The sequence below is a fragment of the Aspergillus costaricaensis genome (genome assembly GCF_003184835.1).
Source record: "Aspergillus costaricaensis CBS 115574 unplaced genomic scaffold BO79scaffold_3, whole genome shotgun sequence".
NCBI classification, from domain to species: domain Eukaryota; kingdom Fungi; phylum Ascomycota; class Eurotiomycetes; order Eurotiales; family Aspergillaceae; genus Aspergillus; species Aspergillus costaricensis.
The window spans coordinates 1,294,453-1,309,259 of NW_020291803.1; the positions used below are offsets into that span (position 1 = coordinate 1,294,453).

The 14,807-nt window shown below is 51.5% G+C and overlaps 5 protein-coding genes across 5 annotated transcripts; 1 reads left to right on the forward strand and 4 right to left on the reverse strand.

Moving 5' to 3' along the window:
• Positions 1 to 179: 179 nt before the first annotated feature.
• BO79DRAFT_187789 (glycoside hydrolase family 35 protein) lies at positions 180 to 3,589 on the reverse strand (the record flags this gene model as incomplete). The annotated part of the gene is made up of 6 exons (XM_025680558.1): positions 180 to 1,053; positions 1,120 to 1,207; positions 1,266 to 1,337; positions 1,391 to 1,684; positions 1,742 to 2,741; positions 2,789 to 3,589. 6 exons carry the CDS (start codon positions 3,587 to 3,589, stop codon positions 252 to 254), a joined length of 3,057 nt encoding a protein of 1,018 aa, XP_025544157.1. The 3' UTR covers positions 180 to 251.
• Positions 3,590 to 5,070: 1,481 nt separating this feature from the next.
• BO79DRAFT_213950 (fatty acid elongase) lies at positions 5,071 to 6,767 on the reverse strand (the record flags this gene model as incomplete). Its single annotated transcript, XM_025683219.1, has 2 exons — positions 5,071 to 5,910; positions 5,976 to 6,767. 2 exons carry the CDS (start codon positions 6,765 to 6,767, stop codon positions 5,071 to 5,073), a joined length of 1,632 nt encoding a protein of 543 aa, XP_025544158.1.
• Positions 6,768 to 8,440: 1,673 nt separating this feature from the next.
• Positions 8,441 to 10,097, reverse strand: BO79DRAFT_284788 (uncharacterized protein). Its single transcript, XM_025688286.1, has 2 exons — positions 9,939 to 10,097; positions 8,441 to 9,880 (listed from the first exon to the last, which is right to left on the reverse strand). The coding sequence occupies exon 2, from the start codon at positions 9,685 to 9,687 to the stop codon at positions 8,740 to 8,742; it is 948 nt and encodes a 315-aa protein (XP_025544159.1). The 5' UTR covers positions 9,688 to 9,880; positions 9,939 to 10,097; the 3' UTR covers positions 8,441 to 8,739.
• Positions 10,098 to 11,074: 977 nt separating this feature from the next.
• BO79DRAFT_166045 (uncharacterized protein) lies at positions 11,075 to 12,500 on the forward strand. The gene is made up of 2 exons (XM_025679289.1): positions 11,075 to 11,210; positions 11,277 to 12,500. Exons 1-2 carry the CDS (start codon positions 11,109 to 11,111, stop codon positions 12,405 to 12,407), a joined length of 1,233 nt encoding a protein of 410 aa, XP_025544160.1. The 5' UTR covers positions 11,075 to 11,108; the 3' UTR covers positions 12,408 to 12,500.
• A 118-nt stretch (positions 12,501 to 12,618) lies between these two features.
• BO79DRAFT_242852 (alpha-galactosidase A precursor) lies at positions 12,619 to 13,442 on the reverse strand (the record flags this gene model as incomplete). Its single annotated transcript, XM_025685238.1, has 1 exon — positions 12,619 to 13,442. The coding sequence occupies exon 1, from the start codon at positions 13,402 to 13,404 to the stop codon at positions 12,619 to 12,621; it is 786 nt and encodes a 261-aa protein (XP_025544161.1). The 5' UTR covers positions 13,405 to 13,442.
• Between the last annotated feature and the right edge of the window lie 1,365 nt (positions 13,443 to 14,807).

Genomic DNA, 14,807 nt, shown 5'->3' on the forward strand with positions numbered 1-14,807 from the left:
ACTTGAATAAAGACATGATCTGAAAACTAAATGTGATTTGAACTACGACATACCAGGAACCCCAAACACCTTTCCCATATCCCACCAGAACCCTCAAGACCCCTCGATCTAAACTCCAAAGCTTACATGAAAATAAAGACACAATATGATACAAATCATGAAATTGAACTAAAACAACACACAACAAAAACCTCAATAACCCCTTTTTCTACCTACACCACACTAAACCTCTCTCTCTCTCTCTACATCGCTCAAGCAAACTTCAACCTCTCCACACTCCACCCCGGTCTCAACCCCGCAGTCTCCAACCCAGCCACATCCAACGAACTATCCGCCACATAATTCACCTTCCAATCGACCGTAATCTCCGCCCCATCCTCCGTCTGCGCCCACACCGCAACCCCAATCGTATTCTCCCCACTATAATCCAACACCCCCACGGGAACCGGGAACACCACCTGGTTGCCAATATACGGATTAAACCGTCCGTATTGGTATCCGTTCACGAATAACTGCGCGCGGTACGCATTCGGTGCGTTGTCTGGTGTGCCCAGTACGAATGAGATGGAGACGTCTAGGCCTCGTGGGATGTTCAATGGGATGGTGGCGCGGAAGAATTTCACTGTTGCGCCTGTGAAGGATAGACTTGATGATGATGATGATGATGATACACTGGGCCAGGTGCTGTCGTCGAACCCGGGCAGATGCCATCCGACGCGCTCTGCGTAGAGCCCGTCTTCGTTCCAGGCCCCGCGGACCGGGTCGAGGTTGGATTCGCCGCCGGCGGTGCCGGCGAGGCGCCAGTGGGTGAATTCGGGGGAAGTGGTGTTGTCGGTGGAGGAGGGGAGGAGGCGTGCTTCGAGGATGCCGCGTGGGTTGAGGGCGCCGGTGGTTTCGTCGTGGCCGGTGTCGTCGTGGATTATTAGGAGGGTGTTTTGGGTGGCTTGGTGGGTGATGTTGGTTGGGAAGACGAAGGTTTGGTTGGCTTGTTCGATGGAGGCGTTGCCCAGGTAGGAGCCTAGGAAGTGGCCGTTTAGGTAGGCGGAGAAACCGCTGGTTTTTTGTTAGATGGGGGTGGTTGTTTGTAGGTGGAGGGAGAAAGGGGAAGGAAGGGCTTACAATGCGCTGCCTCCTTGGACGTTCAAGAAGACTCCGCTGGCGGTGCCGTTGAAGTAGCCGCGCCAGAGACGGACGCCGTTGTGGAAGCCTAGGGTGGAAGTATATTAGGTTAGTTTGTTAGGTATAGAGGAAGAGGGTAGACGTACCGTATTCGTCAGCGTAGAGGACGGGCAGTGTGGCGGGTTTGCTGGGGTTGGCGGTTGTCATGTGGTTTGCATCTGGGATAGAGGTTAGTATCGGGTGAAGGAGTTGAAGTGACGAATGTACTGACCAACCCACGCCGGACCGGAGGCATCGTATGTCGGAAGTCGCTCCGGCAGGCTGTCGTTGACTTTCCAGGAAGTGAAAGCTGGCAGTTGAATAGATACAGGCGCAGCGATAGTGGCCTTGAGGCTACCGTAGGAGGACTTGGATGTCTTTAGTTGCTTGCCGTTCCATGTGACGGTTTTGACATCCTTAGGCGCGAAGATTTCCACAGCTGTTTCGTTGATGGAGTCGCCCTTGATTGCAAGAGTTGATTTCTCCAGACTAGCGGAGCGAACAAGATATGGGCCTTGGATGAGAACTACTCGTGGGTTAGATCGTTGCTCTGGATATCAAGGAGTCTGTTTTGTTTTCTTACCCGCTTCGTCCTCCGGAACAAGAGGGTCCTCTGTTAGAGCAGGGGCCCAGAACTCGTATGCTGCGGTCCTGTCTAGTAGGATCACCCGAATGTCGTTGTCGATCTGAACGACACTCATTCCCTGGGCCTGAGTAAATCCGACGACAAGGTTACCTCCTTGTTGGTGGAAGTTGATCGCTGAGCAGTCTTGACACTTTGACACAACAGACCCGGATTTTGCGCCCCTCACTGCGAATTCTCCAGACTCGCCTGTCGGAACCCAAAGGACGAGGGTGGGCTTCTTGTCCAAAACGGCGTAAGTGAGGACTTCCGCAGTAGAATACAGAAGGGTCTCCGACCCGAAGGTGAAATCGGTAACAATAATCTTAGACTGATGGCCATCGAGACGGATTGAGCCTCCAAGTCTGGGAACGATGAGGTTGCCTGCGGATGTGTTGACGCGCAGGCTGAACGCCTCGTTTGTGCCGACAGTTGAGTCCTCGTGAAGCGTGACGTAGAATCCAGCGTTGGTTGTAGGGTTCCGCAGTTCGTATGCTTTGACAGCAGTGTTGTTGGTGTATTGCGTTCCGTTACCGATGAGGTCGGTCATTGTCAGATCTCGTGCACTGCGCGTAAACAATGAGAGCAGCTTAGTCTCATAGTACTTGGACGAGATGGAGCGGTCCTCAGAAATAGGGGAGGAATAGTCGTAGCTGGTGGCTGTGACAGGTGCAGCAATTGCTCCCCAGTTCGTTCCTCCATACAACATGTAAAGACTCATGGCTGTGACTCTCTGGGCGATGTTCCACCGGTAGAATAAATTGACAAAGTCCACTCCGGTATCGTCGCCGCAGCCACCCTCGGGCCCAGCCCAGGGGTTGTATGAGCCGCCCTGGAACTCAGGCATGAACGACGGCATTGTCGGCGAAAAGTCGAGGAAATAGTCATAGTATTCTACAACCTGGTAGGCTACATACTCGCCATTGGTGGATGTACACTGGCTGACATCGCAAGTCCAGCACTTGGAAAGTCAGTTAAGTCAAGTTTCAATCGCGACCAACCACTTACCGAAGGATAGGAGTCCAAGCCCACGACATCGACATTGCCTCCAGCGTTGGACCAGTCGCGACTCCAAGCCATGGCATTCATATTGGGATCATTTGCAGTAAATGGCACAAGAATACCGTTTTCACGAGCGCTGCTTTCAAGAAGCTCCATGTAGGCGATGGCTGTCTCGTTAGGAACCCTCTCGCTGGGATCACTGAGCCATTGATCGCCATACTCGTTCTCGATTTGGTAGCAGAACGTATTTTGGCCATTCGTAACCTGGTAGCGACTGGTGATCTCGGTCATCTTCTCAAAGTATGGCTTCCATGCTTCTGTGTATCGTGAATCGTTGTTGCGCAACGTTCCATAGTCGCCAGTCGTCAGCCACAGAGGAAAGCCCCCCGCACTGGCTTCTGCATTTATGTAGGGACCCGGGCGGACGATAATATACATCCCAAGCTCCTTTGCGAGTTCGAAGATTGGTGTGATGTCGCGGGCACCGGTGGAGAAGTCGACCGTTTGATTATTCGGGGCATGCCACGCCCAGCTCGAGTAGATTGAAAAAGTCGTAAAGCCTGCAGCTTTGATCTTCTCAAGGATATCCCTCCATAGACCAGGTACTGGGATGCGCCAGTAATGGAATTCACCAGAGAAGACGAATATCCTCTCACCATGGACCTTGAAACTGTAATGATCCCACTGGATGTCTGTGGTCAGACCGTCATCGTAAAGCGGCCATCCAGTTTCCGTCTGGTTCTGGGCAGCGGCCAGAAGACCTGTACTGGAGAGTAAAAGAGCGCATAACTTGGTTATCCGCGTCATGGCTGCTCCTTGAACTGACCTGATGGAGGATAAGGAATGCGTGCCTGTAAGGATTACCCATTTTTGACACTCCGGGCCAGGAGGTCCAATTTATAGCCCGCCTTCAACTGAGGAAAAACGTTTAACATCTCGTCTCCCATGACTCCAGGCCCCGCCATTTAGCTAAATTAGTGGCGTAGAACCCATGAGCCCTGGTTTAATTCCGAAAGTCTCTCTTGAAAGCGTAAGCGTAACTCCGAATGACACTATCCACAACTGGCTCTGTGATGAAATCAACGACTGCCAAGCGAACTCATAATACTCGTTAATTTGAATAGTACTAGGCTACCGTTCGTTCAAGAGGACATGGAGGCCAAAGAACCAATGATTAAACGGTGCCGATAGTGCCAACTTAATGAGACCGGGACAGGGTTCGGGGTGGAGTACACCCAGGGACCAAAACCATTGTAGATTCAAGCTTGCGCTGCACAAGTCCGGCGGAGGTGTCAGCCAATGTGGGGTGGAACTAGTCTGTGGGGAAACCAGGCCGGGTTTTTCCTCCATTCAGAGGGATTGTCGGGGTGCAATTTTCCTGTGGGGGAATCGGATGGCTTGATCGATGCCTGTCTGACGCAGAGATGCTGTGCCGAGGTAAGCAACACCAGTTAGCCTGACCAGAAACCCCAAGGACAGAGCTGTCAACGTACTTCCAGGTTCAAAGGGAAAGCTAGATAGTCTTTCAATAAATGAGGTCATCCGTTGATGAAACAGGTAGTATTATAGGGAATGTGATGAATCTCGAGATGGAGATGATGACGGGGGAGTGCAGGATTCCAGCCCACAGTAAGAGAGCCCAGCGCGCACATGACCGCGACGCCACCACCAGATGAGCTGCATTGTTACGAGATCATAATTTGAGATCTAAATAAGATAATATGATTGCCCAATTCCAAACGATTTCTTTGACTAAATTACAAAAACTTTTCCAATTCCATCCTGACACCTAAACCAACAGCCTCCATGTCCAACGGTGGATGAGGTTCCAAAAAGAAGTATGTACACACACAGTAGTAGGGATCTATCACAAGATAAACGGGGAATGATTATGAACAGCAGGGGTGAAACAGGGAAGACAATAATCCAAGAGAAGCTGTCCAAGAGAACCAAAGTACATTAAGAAACCGTATGTAACCGGGCCCGTGGATAGGCTGCTAGCCTGACGGCGACCACTCCAGATACCGTGGGCCATCAGACCGGAACCAACCCGGGCCCGGCGGGGGGAAACCGCGGGTCCTGCCTCTGCAGGATGGTCGATGAATCCCGAGGGAAACCGACCGACGTATCGTACATCCCCGAACCGCCATGATGGAAGGCCGATTTCGCGATTCGGGCCGAGGCGACAGGCTATGTCGCCTTGAGTTGATCTTCGTAAATATAGTTTTATCCTTCTGTACTGATTCCGGGTTCCAGACAAGTCACCCATAACCAGCGCCGCCGGAAATTTAGGCCGAGCGATCCAAAACCTCGTAAGGGTTGGAAGCTTTGGTGTCCACGACAATGGTCGAGCTCTGAAGCTCTTCCTTGGTCGCCTTCTTGGCACCCTTCTTGCTGCTGACGGTCGAGAAACCCGAGTCGGAGTCAGCATCACTGCCCGCGACACGCGTCTTCTGCTTGGCAGCAGTTGCACGGGTGCGAATGGGAGAGTTCTCGGCAGGCTTCTGCTGGTTCTTCTGTGCCCGGAGGGCCTGGATCTTGTTCACAGCCTCGTCTTCGGTAGCTTCACTAGTCTCTCCGTTGACCTCGACGGCCTTGCGGATCTCGCGGCTCACGCCTCTCAGAGCATCCATTCCGGCTTTCTCAGCAGCGTGCAACTGAGTCGGCTGACGGGGACCAGGCTCCTTGCGGTAGAGGTACGAGCGGACGAAGAACCGGGCAAAGAGGTAAGTCAAAGGCAGAAGGTACATCACGTTGAGCCAGATGGCGAAACCCTGGCCGCTGGTGTCCATACAGGTCACCATCGGTCCGACGTGAAGGACGCGCGCACCAGCAGCAGCTTCCGGGACACCCACGTTCTCGGCAATGCCTTCCGCGCCCGCAGCGCGGAACCCGAGCTTCTTGAGCCATGGCACAAGTCCAGCACCGGCAGTACCAGCCGGCACAGTCGGGGTGTCAACAGGAGAGGCTGGAGCGGTCTGGCCCACAGGAAGAGTGTAGCTGAAGAACAGGTAGGAAGCAGCCATGGTGGAGCCAATGATAAACTGAGTGATTTGCATGGTGGTCAAGGATCTCTTGATCACGGTGGGGACGCGAATGCGCAGGGCAGTCACAGTGTAGTAGGTGTACTGCATTAGACGGTTAGAAAATATGAGCAACAAATCGAAAACAACCCGAGAGGGACGTCACATACCATCAAAGCATGAATTCCAGAGTTGACCAAGGTGAAGATCCAGATAGGAGCTGCGACGTAACGGATACCGGCCCACATGCACATCATGGCACCGGCGTGATGGTAAGTCTGCAGGGTCGAGCTCTTCTTACCCTTGGCCAGGATGATGACAGTATCAAGGACCTCGTAGAACTTGGACAGGTAGAAAATCCAGCCGAGGAAGGCCAGACCCTCATTCCAGAGACGACCAAGATCAGAGGGGTCCGGAACACCGCCTGCGGCCAGGCTGAACTCGGGGTTGCGGAAAGTCCACTGGTCGACGGTAGAGTCGTACGTAGCCGCATTACCGTAACCACGAGGTCCATTGATCTTGCACAGCGTATCGGCGACAGCTGCGACGTAGTTGGGATCATCCCGACTGGGCCACGAGCTGCGGAACGCACGGATCATGCCCGCAAAAGTCCATGCCGAGTAAATGGCCAGGAAAACGTTGTGGAGGATGACGAACAGCTTGAAGAGACGCGTCTGACTGAATCCATAAGGCTTGTAACCCCGGCTCTTGTTGATGCGATTGACGAGGACCACGGTCACAGCGTACACACTCGCAATTGTGATCGGAACGCGCACGTCCAACAGCTGGTTGTAGAGCGTCGGGGGGATGTTGAAGGGCTGGTTCCATGTCGGCTCGGAGATCACAGGGGCGGGGACAGTGGCCGGGAGCTCGCTGGGAGGGAATTTCAAGAGGGACGAAGGAGGCAGGCCGATGCGAATGACGGCCGGGTTCGCCTCGCCGTGGACGGTGAAGTCGTACATGGTCGGGACGCGATTTCGTGCGACTTTGGGACGACCCGACGATAAGGGAAAAGATACGGATGGGAGATTGAAAGGAGAATCAGGAGGGAAAGAAGATGAGAATTGGCCGGCGACTCTTTAAGAAGAAATGGTGGGACACTTCAATTAGCCCGAGCCGAGAGTAGAAAATCACCAGGAAAATTTCCAGGCCAAGCAAGTCCACTCGGACAACTGGATACTGGAGGGGAGCGCGCGCGCAAATCCCGCTGTGAACTGGGGATAAGCAGCAATTGTAAGGCGCGACCAAAAACCTTACGCGAGCGTGGAGGAGGGGAGAGGGAGGAGGAGGATAGGCAACGGTTGGTCGAACGAACGGTGATCGCTGGTGACAAGGAGTTAAAGCAAGGCCGATGTGATTAATTCATAATTGAGGTCAGTCAATCTCCGGATTGCAGTTGGACCGTGGATCAATGAGAGTCACGATGATCGCGGCGAGTGGAGCCGCGCAGCGTTTTGTTGGGAATTCGGCCAACCTTCAAGCCTCGGCCCAACAAAGTGGTTACTGGAGAGCTCTGGCATGCTTGTGAAAGATACTGATAAAGATGATGATGATGATGGATTGGCATTGGAATTGCATGGGGGTTTGGGGGATCTTCCCCCTTGAAGGAAGTCATCCTCCATCCTATACAAGCTGACTGCATTTGTTGGAGATGATATAAGATCTTGTTTCTCCCACTCACATGATGACTGGCCCGGATTTACTGAATATTTCTCCGCCTCGACAAACAAACCGAACAAGTCACCCTCCGCAATTGATCTCAACCGCATGAAAACAAAGTAGTACAACATCTCCCATTCAGCTACAGATTGTCCCCATTGCCCCAATATACCCCCTTTTCTTATCAAAGACCTAGTACAACACACCCAGATAGGAATTGAGTTGCCTTAAAACGGCATGACATCAACCAGCGGAAGTGACAGCCATTCCACGCCAATTAAGGATTTGGTTTTGGTTTTCTCCAACAATTCGATTTCCGGCCTTCCAGAAGCAGTACAGTGGATCCCGTGACTGCACCATGACTCGTGGTGCTGACTCAGCGTCTGACATCACCCAACCATCATTGACTCGACCAATCCGGCCCTCATTGGCTAGAAGGACAAGTAGATACTGGCAAGAACTGTTCGTACCTAGTAGAAACGCAATTGCCTGGCAGGAATTGCCCTAGTAGGTACTGCTCCAGGTTTACACGAGAAGCTGCCCAGTTAGACCTTTGTCAGTAGATGAGGATTCTGAGCCGTCAGGCTCAGAACGCACATCACTCGTATTTCTCTGTGATGATCATCAAGGTCATGCCGTCAAGTCTGGAGTTCACAATCAGGGAGATGTATCGACTCCTTGGCGTATGTTCGAGCATTGGCAGCTTCTGTGGTCGTAGCTTACTGTATTCTAGAATTAGATGGCACACAGCAGTTCATTAGCGGAGAGTACATGCTCAACGGAGCGACGTCGTATTTTTCGGGTAGCATTACTAGCAAGTTTCTGGTCTATCTCCCATGTATTATTACTCATCACCCTCGAATATAGGATACATAAGCCTAGTACTACTGGATAATGACACCAGCGTGGTATGTCGGCGACTAATGTCGGAATCAAAGAAGTGCGATGTCCAATCCGATATTTTGATTCGACTACTCCCTTATGAACGCCTCCACGCGCAATACCCCGTCCGTTAATCCATAGTCCATCAAAGTACCAGTTTCCGTATTCCATATACCAAGATGCATGTATGTACAAAAGCGAGAGTGGGTATGTATGCATGCACGCACGTACGTATCTTCACATGACAAGACAAGAAAATAGACAAAGCATGGAAAGCGAATGGGTAGCACCTTGGTATATCCATCTTCCAAAACTGAATTGAAGATCGCTTGCTAATTGGAAACGAGGGGAAAGGTATCAAAAGAAAAAGTTTTATTGAGTGAAAAGGCAGTTTCAACGACGCATAGCCGGCCTTCGCTCGTCATCTTCAAATGACGATACAGACGAAACATCATCCATATCCCTAGCATGGGTATACGATCGACGCGATATCTCAGATACTGCGTCGTCGAGTGGATGATCAAAGGGCGATATTGGACGGTCAAGTCTTGCTTCGGGGGAGGGCCAGGCAGCTGGCATGGTGGGCTGGGGACTTCTCTCGGGGTTGTTGTTGTCTCTGTTGGGGACTTCTGCTGCTGCTGCAACTCCTGCTCCTGCTGCGGCAGCCGCAGCGGCGGTAGCAGCGGTATGAAAGTTGTGGTTATTCGTACTTGGTGGGCTAAAGTCGCGGGGGTGATTGTTGGTAGGGTTGATATGCTCGGGTTCTTGCGGGACAGGACGACCTGGGATGGGACCTGTGAAGGGGATGTCGTGGGAGTTTGTGGGCGCAAATTCCCATGTTGCGCCGTTTGCTGCTTGCTGTGGTCGTTGTTGTTGTGGAGGTGATCGTACTTGGCGAGGTACTGCGCCCATGCTGACTGGGGGTTGATTGTTGTTGGTCTGTGGTAAGGTTAAGCGGTTGCGTTTTTGACGCCTGCGTCTTAGGATGAAGAACAATATGGCTGCGATGATAGCTGCGCCAACGACTGCAACGGGAACCGCGATAGCGATGGTTTGGTTGTTGCTGCTAGAACTGCCGGAGCTGCTGGTACTTTTGACAGCGGTAGAGGTGGAGGTACTCGAGGAGGTTAAGGATGAATGGGTTGCAGTTGCGGTGGTAGTGGTGGGTTGTGAGCTTGACTCACTAGTGGTGATCGGAGTCCATTGCTGGGTGGTGGTCCTGGTGGTTTCTCCAGGATAATACTCTGCTGTGGTAGTGCGCTCCGATCCCCATGGTTCCTGCGTGGTGAATTCTGACTCCCCGCCAGGGTTGTAGTTAGAGCCTCCGCCTATGCCGGCCATTTTGCCAATGCTCAAATTTTGTTCTCGACTGGTTTTATCCCGCCTACGTGGTGGTGCAGAACAATGGGGGCTTTATATGTGCGTCGTGCCGGGATACAAAGGAAGGTGGGCAGTGGTGATGAATCTTAAGGAATGTAGTGACCCTACACAAGGGCGATCTTTTATTGAACAAGGTGGGATATGCCGGACTCGACTATAGCCATGATTAAACAATGGAACACCTGAGATTCATAATATGAGCATGGACCTACCACATGGGAGCCCTCAGGCTGATTCTGCAGGCTCTTGTTGAGAAAGCTTCCTATACTAATGTACGTCGGGAACACCCAGACATGCCAGTCACAGAGCAAACAAAGAGCCTATACGCGCCTATGCGTATGTGAGAAATGAGAATATACGGGGAGAAATAAAAGAAAAGCACGGATCCTGCCCGGGAAATAAAGATGGGGAAAGAAAACTACCCAACCTAACACAAAGGAAGGCTGACATGGCGCAGCAGCTCCTAGTGAAGGACTACTGAGGGTACCAAGTATAGATTCGGACGGAGGGTCGCTCACTGCCAATCAGCAGTGAAGTTGGCGGCACAGCACGAAGCGCTGCCCACCATCCAGGACTACACGCATGCATCTCGCATCCGTTAGTCAACAGAGACGAAACAACGGACAAGCCTCTCCTCCCCGAGGCTCAGTTAGTACGGAGTAACTAATTACGATAGGCGCCGACATTGACAGGTTGTTTAGTCTGGGAGGGGGGTTCCATTTAGCGCTGTCGTGGACCGGGACCGTTTATATATCTGCCCTATGAGATAACAAAGACAAGGCGCCTAGCAGGCATCCAAACAATCATTTTCTTTGGCTGTGAGGTGGGATGGTGCTCATAGGGCCGCGAATTTGGTAGCCCTGAGACGGAGTGACTTAGCTCCAATCATCGGCCCGTTAGTCTGATCGACGCATTAGTTCGTCGCGTTAAGAGACCGGAGACGTAGCAGCGTTGCGTGGCCCCGACATGGGGGCCAAAGGATCCTTGACCGTCGCAGACAGCCAGTTATACTGCGGCCTAAGAGACCCCGGGGATGATATGAGATCATTGCATACTCCGGATGACCAGCCGGTGTGTTTTTGGGACGAAAATAACTTAATTATGCAGTTGAAGTATGTAAGAAGAGTAAGCAGGAGCAATGCATGACTTGAAGCAGTTCGTAAATCCAGCGAATGAACATCACATGACCCCGGAAATTGGAGATGGCCGGATCCGGTTAGGCGCGGGGTGGAGTGCGGACCGCCCGCTAAAAAGGGACTAGTGTCACGGCACTGCCTCGCTCTTCTTATCTCTCCGGTCCCGGTCGGATCGGCGTCATTGCAACTACCTAAGTACTCCACTGAAACAACTTATTTGCTGGTTCAACGCCGCTGTTACAGATCATGAGTGGACTCAAGGGGGTAATGAAAGAGGGCTGGCACCCTAAGGGTAAAGATGGGAAGAAGGAAAGTTGGAGGAATGACTTCAAAGGCATAAATCAAGTGGTTAGTGTCTTCCCCCCCCCCGGCTCCAACTAGGCCACTAGCTGATGTGAAATTACCTCATTCTAGGCAGGATGGATGGGGAAGGGGAAGGACAACACCAACGATCGTGAAGAGCATGTTTCGGCACCTCTTTCTTCGCTCAAGGATCCAGCGTCTTTTGGACCACCGCCGAAGCATATCAAATATCATGGCGCTGCCGCTCTGCCGAATGAGACAACGCCGGATCGGAGAGGATTAGGTGCCCCGTTGCCACAAGAACAGATAGATCGTCAAAATGCTCAAATGCAAGAGCAGCAGCAACAAATGCAAATGCAGGAGGAGGCTGCTCAGAAACCAGCACCCCCACCGCTGCCATATCGTGCGAACCGGACGGGTCTGGACACCTCTAACCTTCCGCCGCCCCCAGTCAGACGCATGGGTTCTCCAGCAGATTCCATACCACCCCCCAGTTCCAGACCCAAACCCAATCTTCCGCCGCGACTTCCTTCTCGCAACAATTCGACTCCATCCCCGCACCCGCCTACCCCACCCCCAGCTTACTCTCCCCATTCTCAGACCCCTTCGCATGCCGAAGAATACATAAACCAAGGCGCTGCTTCCCGCCTTTCCCAAGCTGGTGTGTCAGTACCTGCACTTGGAATAGGAAATAACACCGGTCAATGGGGAAGAGATAGCAGTTCTCCCGGTACTGCATCCCCGGCAATTGCAGGCTCCGTCGGTCAAGCACCGGTGAACGAATTGCAATCCCGTTTCTCGCAATTGAGGACCACCTCCTCGAGCTCTCCTGCTCCTCCCCCGCCGCCAGCACGAACTTATACGAATGGCAGCACGGCCCAGTCTGTATCTAGCCCAGAGCCCAGAAGTGGCTCCTCTACAGTCAGTGAATTTCGGGAGCGACATAACGACAAGATCCAAGCGGGAAAACAGAAGCTGAATGGGCTGAACGAGAAGTACGGGATTTCCCAGCGAGTCAACAAGTTTTTTGACGATCAGAAGACTCCAAACACTCAAGCACCTCCGGTGCCACCTCATCCGAATGCAAATAGTTCGACATCCAGTGTTGACACGGATGCATTGAGTAAAAGAAAGGCCCCGCCGCCACCACCCCCTCCAAAGAAGGCGGGGATGCGTTCAACGCCTGTTGCCGGGTCAGCCCCGACGCCGCCGCCTCTTCCTTTGAACACCAAGCCCCGTTGAGCGGAGGTCTTGACTGATGTGTTAGCAGTCCGCTTGGCTCATTGATGGGTCATGTATCATTAGTATATATATCGTTGCATAGCCATGTCACACTGTATACCGTCTATTATTACTATAACTGTCCTGACATTATCGGGTGACAGAGTAAAACCCCGCCAACTACAGATTGCCAGGCTCTACGAAATGGAAATTATTTGCTTCCACCCAACATTCAGAGAAGGCCACCACCCCCTCTACCAGATCGATCGTCCAAGCACGCAGCTAAGCCATCCATCTCTTGAACAAGCACACCCCGATCATCACATTTCCGAGCGGTATCAAAGTCAATCAACGTGGCTTTCCCATCACAGATAAGAAAGTTAAACGGATTCGTATCCCCATGACAAACCCCCAGATCATGCAGCCGCCCCAATACCTCCCTGCAGCTCTCAACATCCTGAATCCCAGCATGCCGTGCATCTCTTATATTTTCAATCAGAAACCCAATCACGCGTCCACTCTCCGTTACATGACCAAGGAACACAGGCCCAATACCATGACCCGATATCCACTGATACGCCGTAGTTTCATTTTCAATGTACTGGACCTCCCAGGGAAACCGCGCGAACTTGGCGACGACAACATTATCATACTGTGGACATTTGACTTTATAAATCCCCGTTCGTAGTTTCCTCTCCACCGAAAGATCCAAGTAATCGATATGAGTCTCATGCCAGATGTTCTGGACCCCCGGAAACTGGGTTAATTTAATAGATGTAAAGCGCGGTTGATTATCCTTTGCGTCTTTGGAAACTAAGCCGTCGTTCCAATCTCCAGAGGGGAAATCGGGTAAAATAGAGACTAGAGACGGACCGAAACACATATCCTCTGTGCTGTAGATTCCGGGTTCAACGGTGATGTACTTGATGGATTGGCCGTTCACTAAGAGGCGGAAGAAGCTTTGGTCGGTCTCGTCGACTTCGGCTTGGAGGAGTTCGATTTGCTGCTGATTGACCATGCTGGAAATGATGAAATATGAGTATAAGGCTAAAATGTTGTTTCTTGGTGTGGCAGTGAAAGCAAAAGTGAACTATGGTTGGATTTATCTTAAGATGGGCGGTTGTAGGAAGGCTCCGATTCGATGTACGGTGCTCGGACCTTTGTGCGTGGTTACATCGACTTTGGATCATTAGTTGGACGCTTATATACATCGCTGCCTATTAGAACAGGGGGTTCTCTTCATTTTGTAATCCTGAATATTCATCTGTAAGGGGGATATCAGTTTCAGGTTGGGCGGGCTAAGATATTAAATCACGCATATGAACAATTCGCCCCGTATTTGAAGATGACGCTCAATAGAAGCTTGGTAATAACTTCATTTCTCCAGCTACTACAATTAAGACTTTTTTATACTTGTGTAACTAAATAAAAGAGGGCCTTACCAAAGCAGTCTAGACGTATGTATGATTCTGCTGTTCTGTATCTGAAGAGCTTTCGCACCGGGTGATCTGGAAATCTTTATAGATTAATCACATTGGCGGTTGTACCAGCTGTGGATACTACTACAGACATACTACTAAGCTAGCCTAGCTGTATGGCTTTAGCGCTGGGAATACTTCTGATTATACTGGTCAACTAGGTTACTACCGTGCTCGTCTATTATAATTAGGGTTTATGCGTGTACAAAACGCGATATTCTGACAATAATAAAAGTTGACGTCGGAGAGCTCTTGGCTGATGTCGCGCAGTGAGTCTAGTAGTCCGGAGGGTGCGCTTCTATTTTCGAGGACTCCGGGTTGAGTGTGCAGGCCTGCTAATCCATGGGCAGGCAGTTGAAGAAAGTCAGTTAAACTGGGCATCGGAGGAACAACACTATGTGGATTCCACTATGGTGAAATGGAATTCCCCTGCGAGTTATCATGGGGGATTGGGAAGCTGAAGATATCGAACATGTTCCATTCGGCAGTGGAGGTGGTCCTGATGGCGGTGGTACCTCTGCTATCCCGACAGTAGCCGCAGCAGCAGCAGCAGGAGGAGGAGGAGGGTGAGCGAGAGTACTCCCATAATTGGGGTAAACAAGCTCTCGCGCACAGTCCGAACGACCATTCCCTTCTGGTGTCATTCTTGAAATATTATATGCTCGTTGGCGACGCTTCTCCCGGGCATTGGGTTCAGACTCGACAGTAATCCTTGCTGGACGGGCGCTCCGTGATGGAAGACTTCATATGCACTGCCGATTCAGACGCTGGCAGTAGCGGATAAGTATTCTATGTTCATTTGTTGAGGACACAACGGTCTATAAGACGAAACTTGCCATAATGGGGTGGATGACCGATCTTGCTTAGTCTGACTAGCATAATCGACTAGGACTAGATGAATGTGACCGGGGATTCCAACTTAAAGCCGCTTGGCACAGCTAAA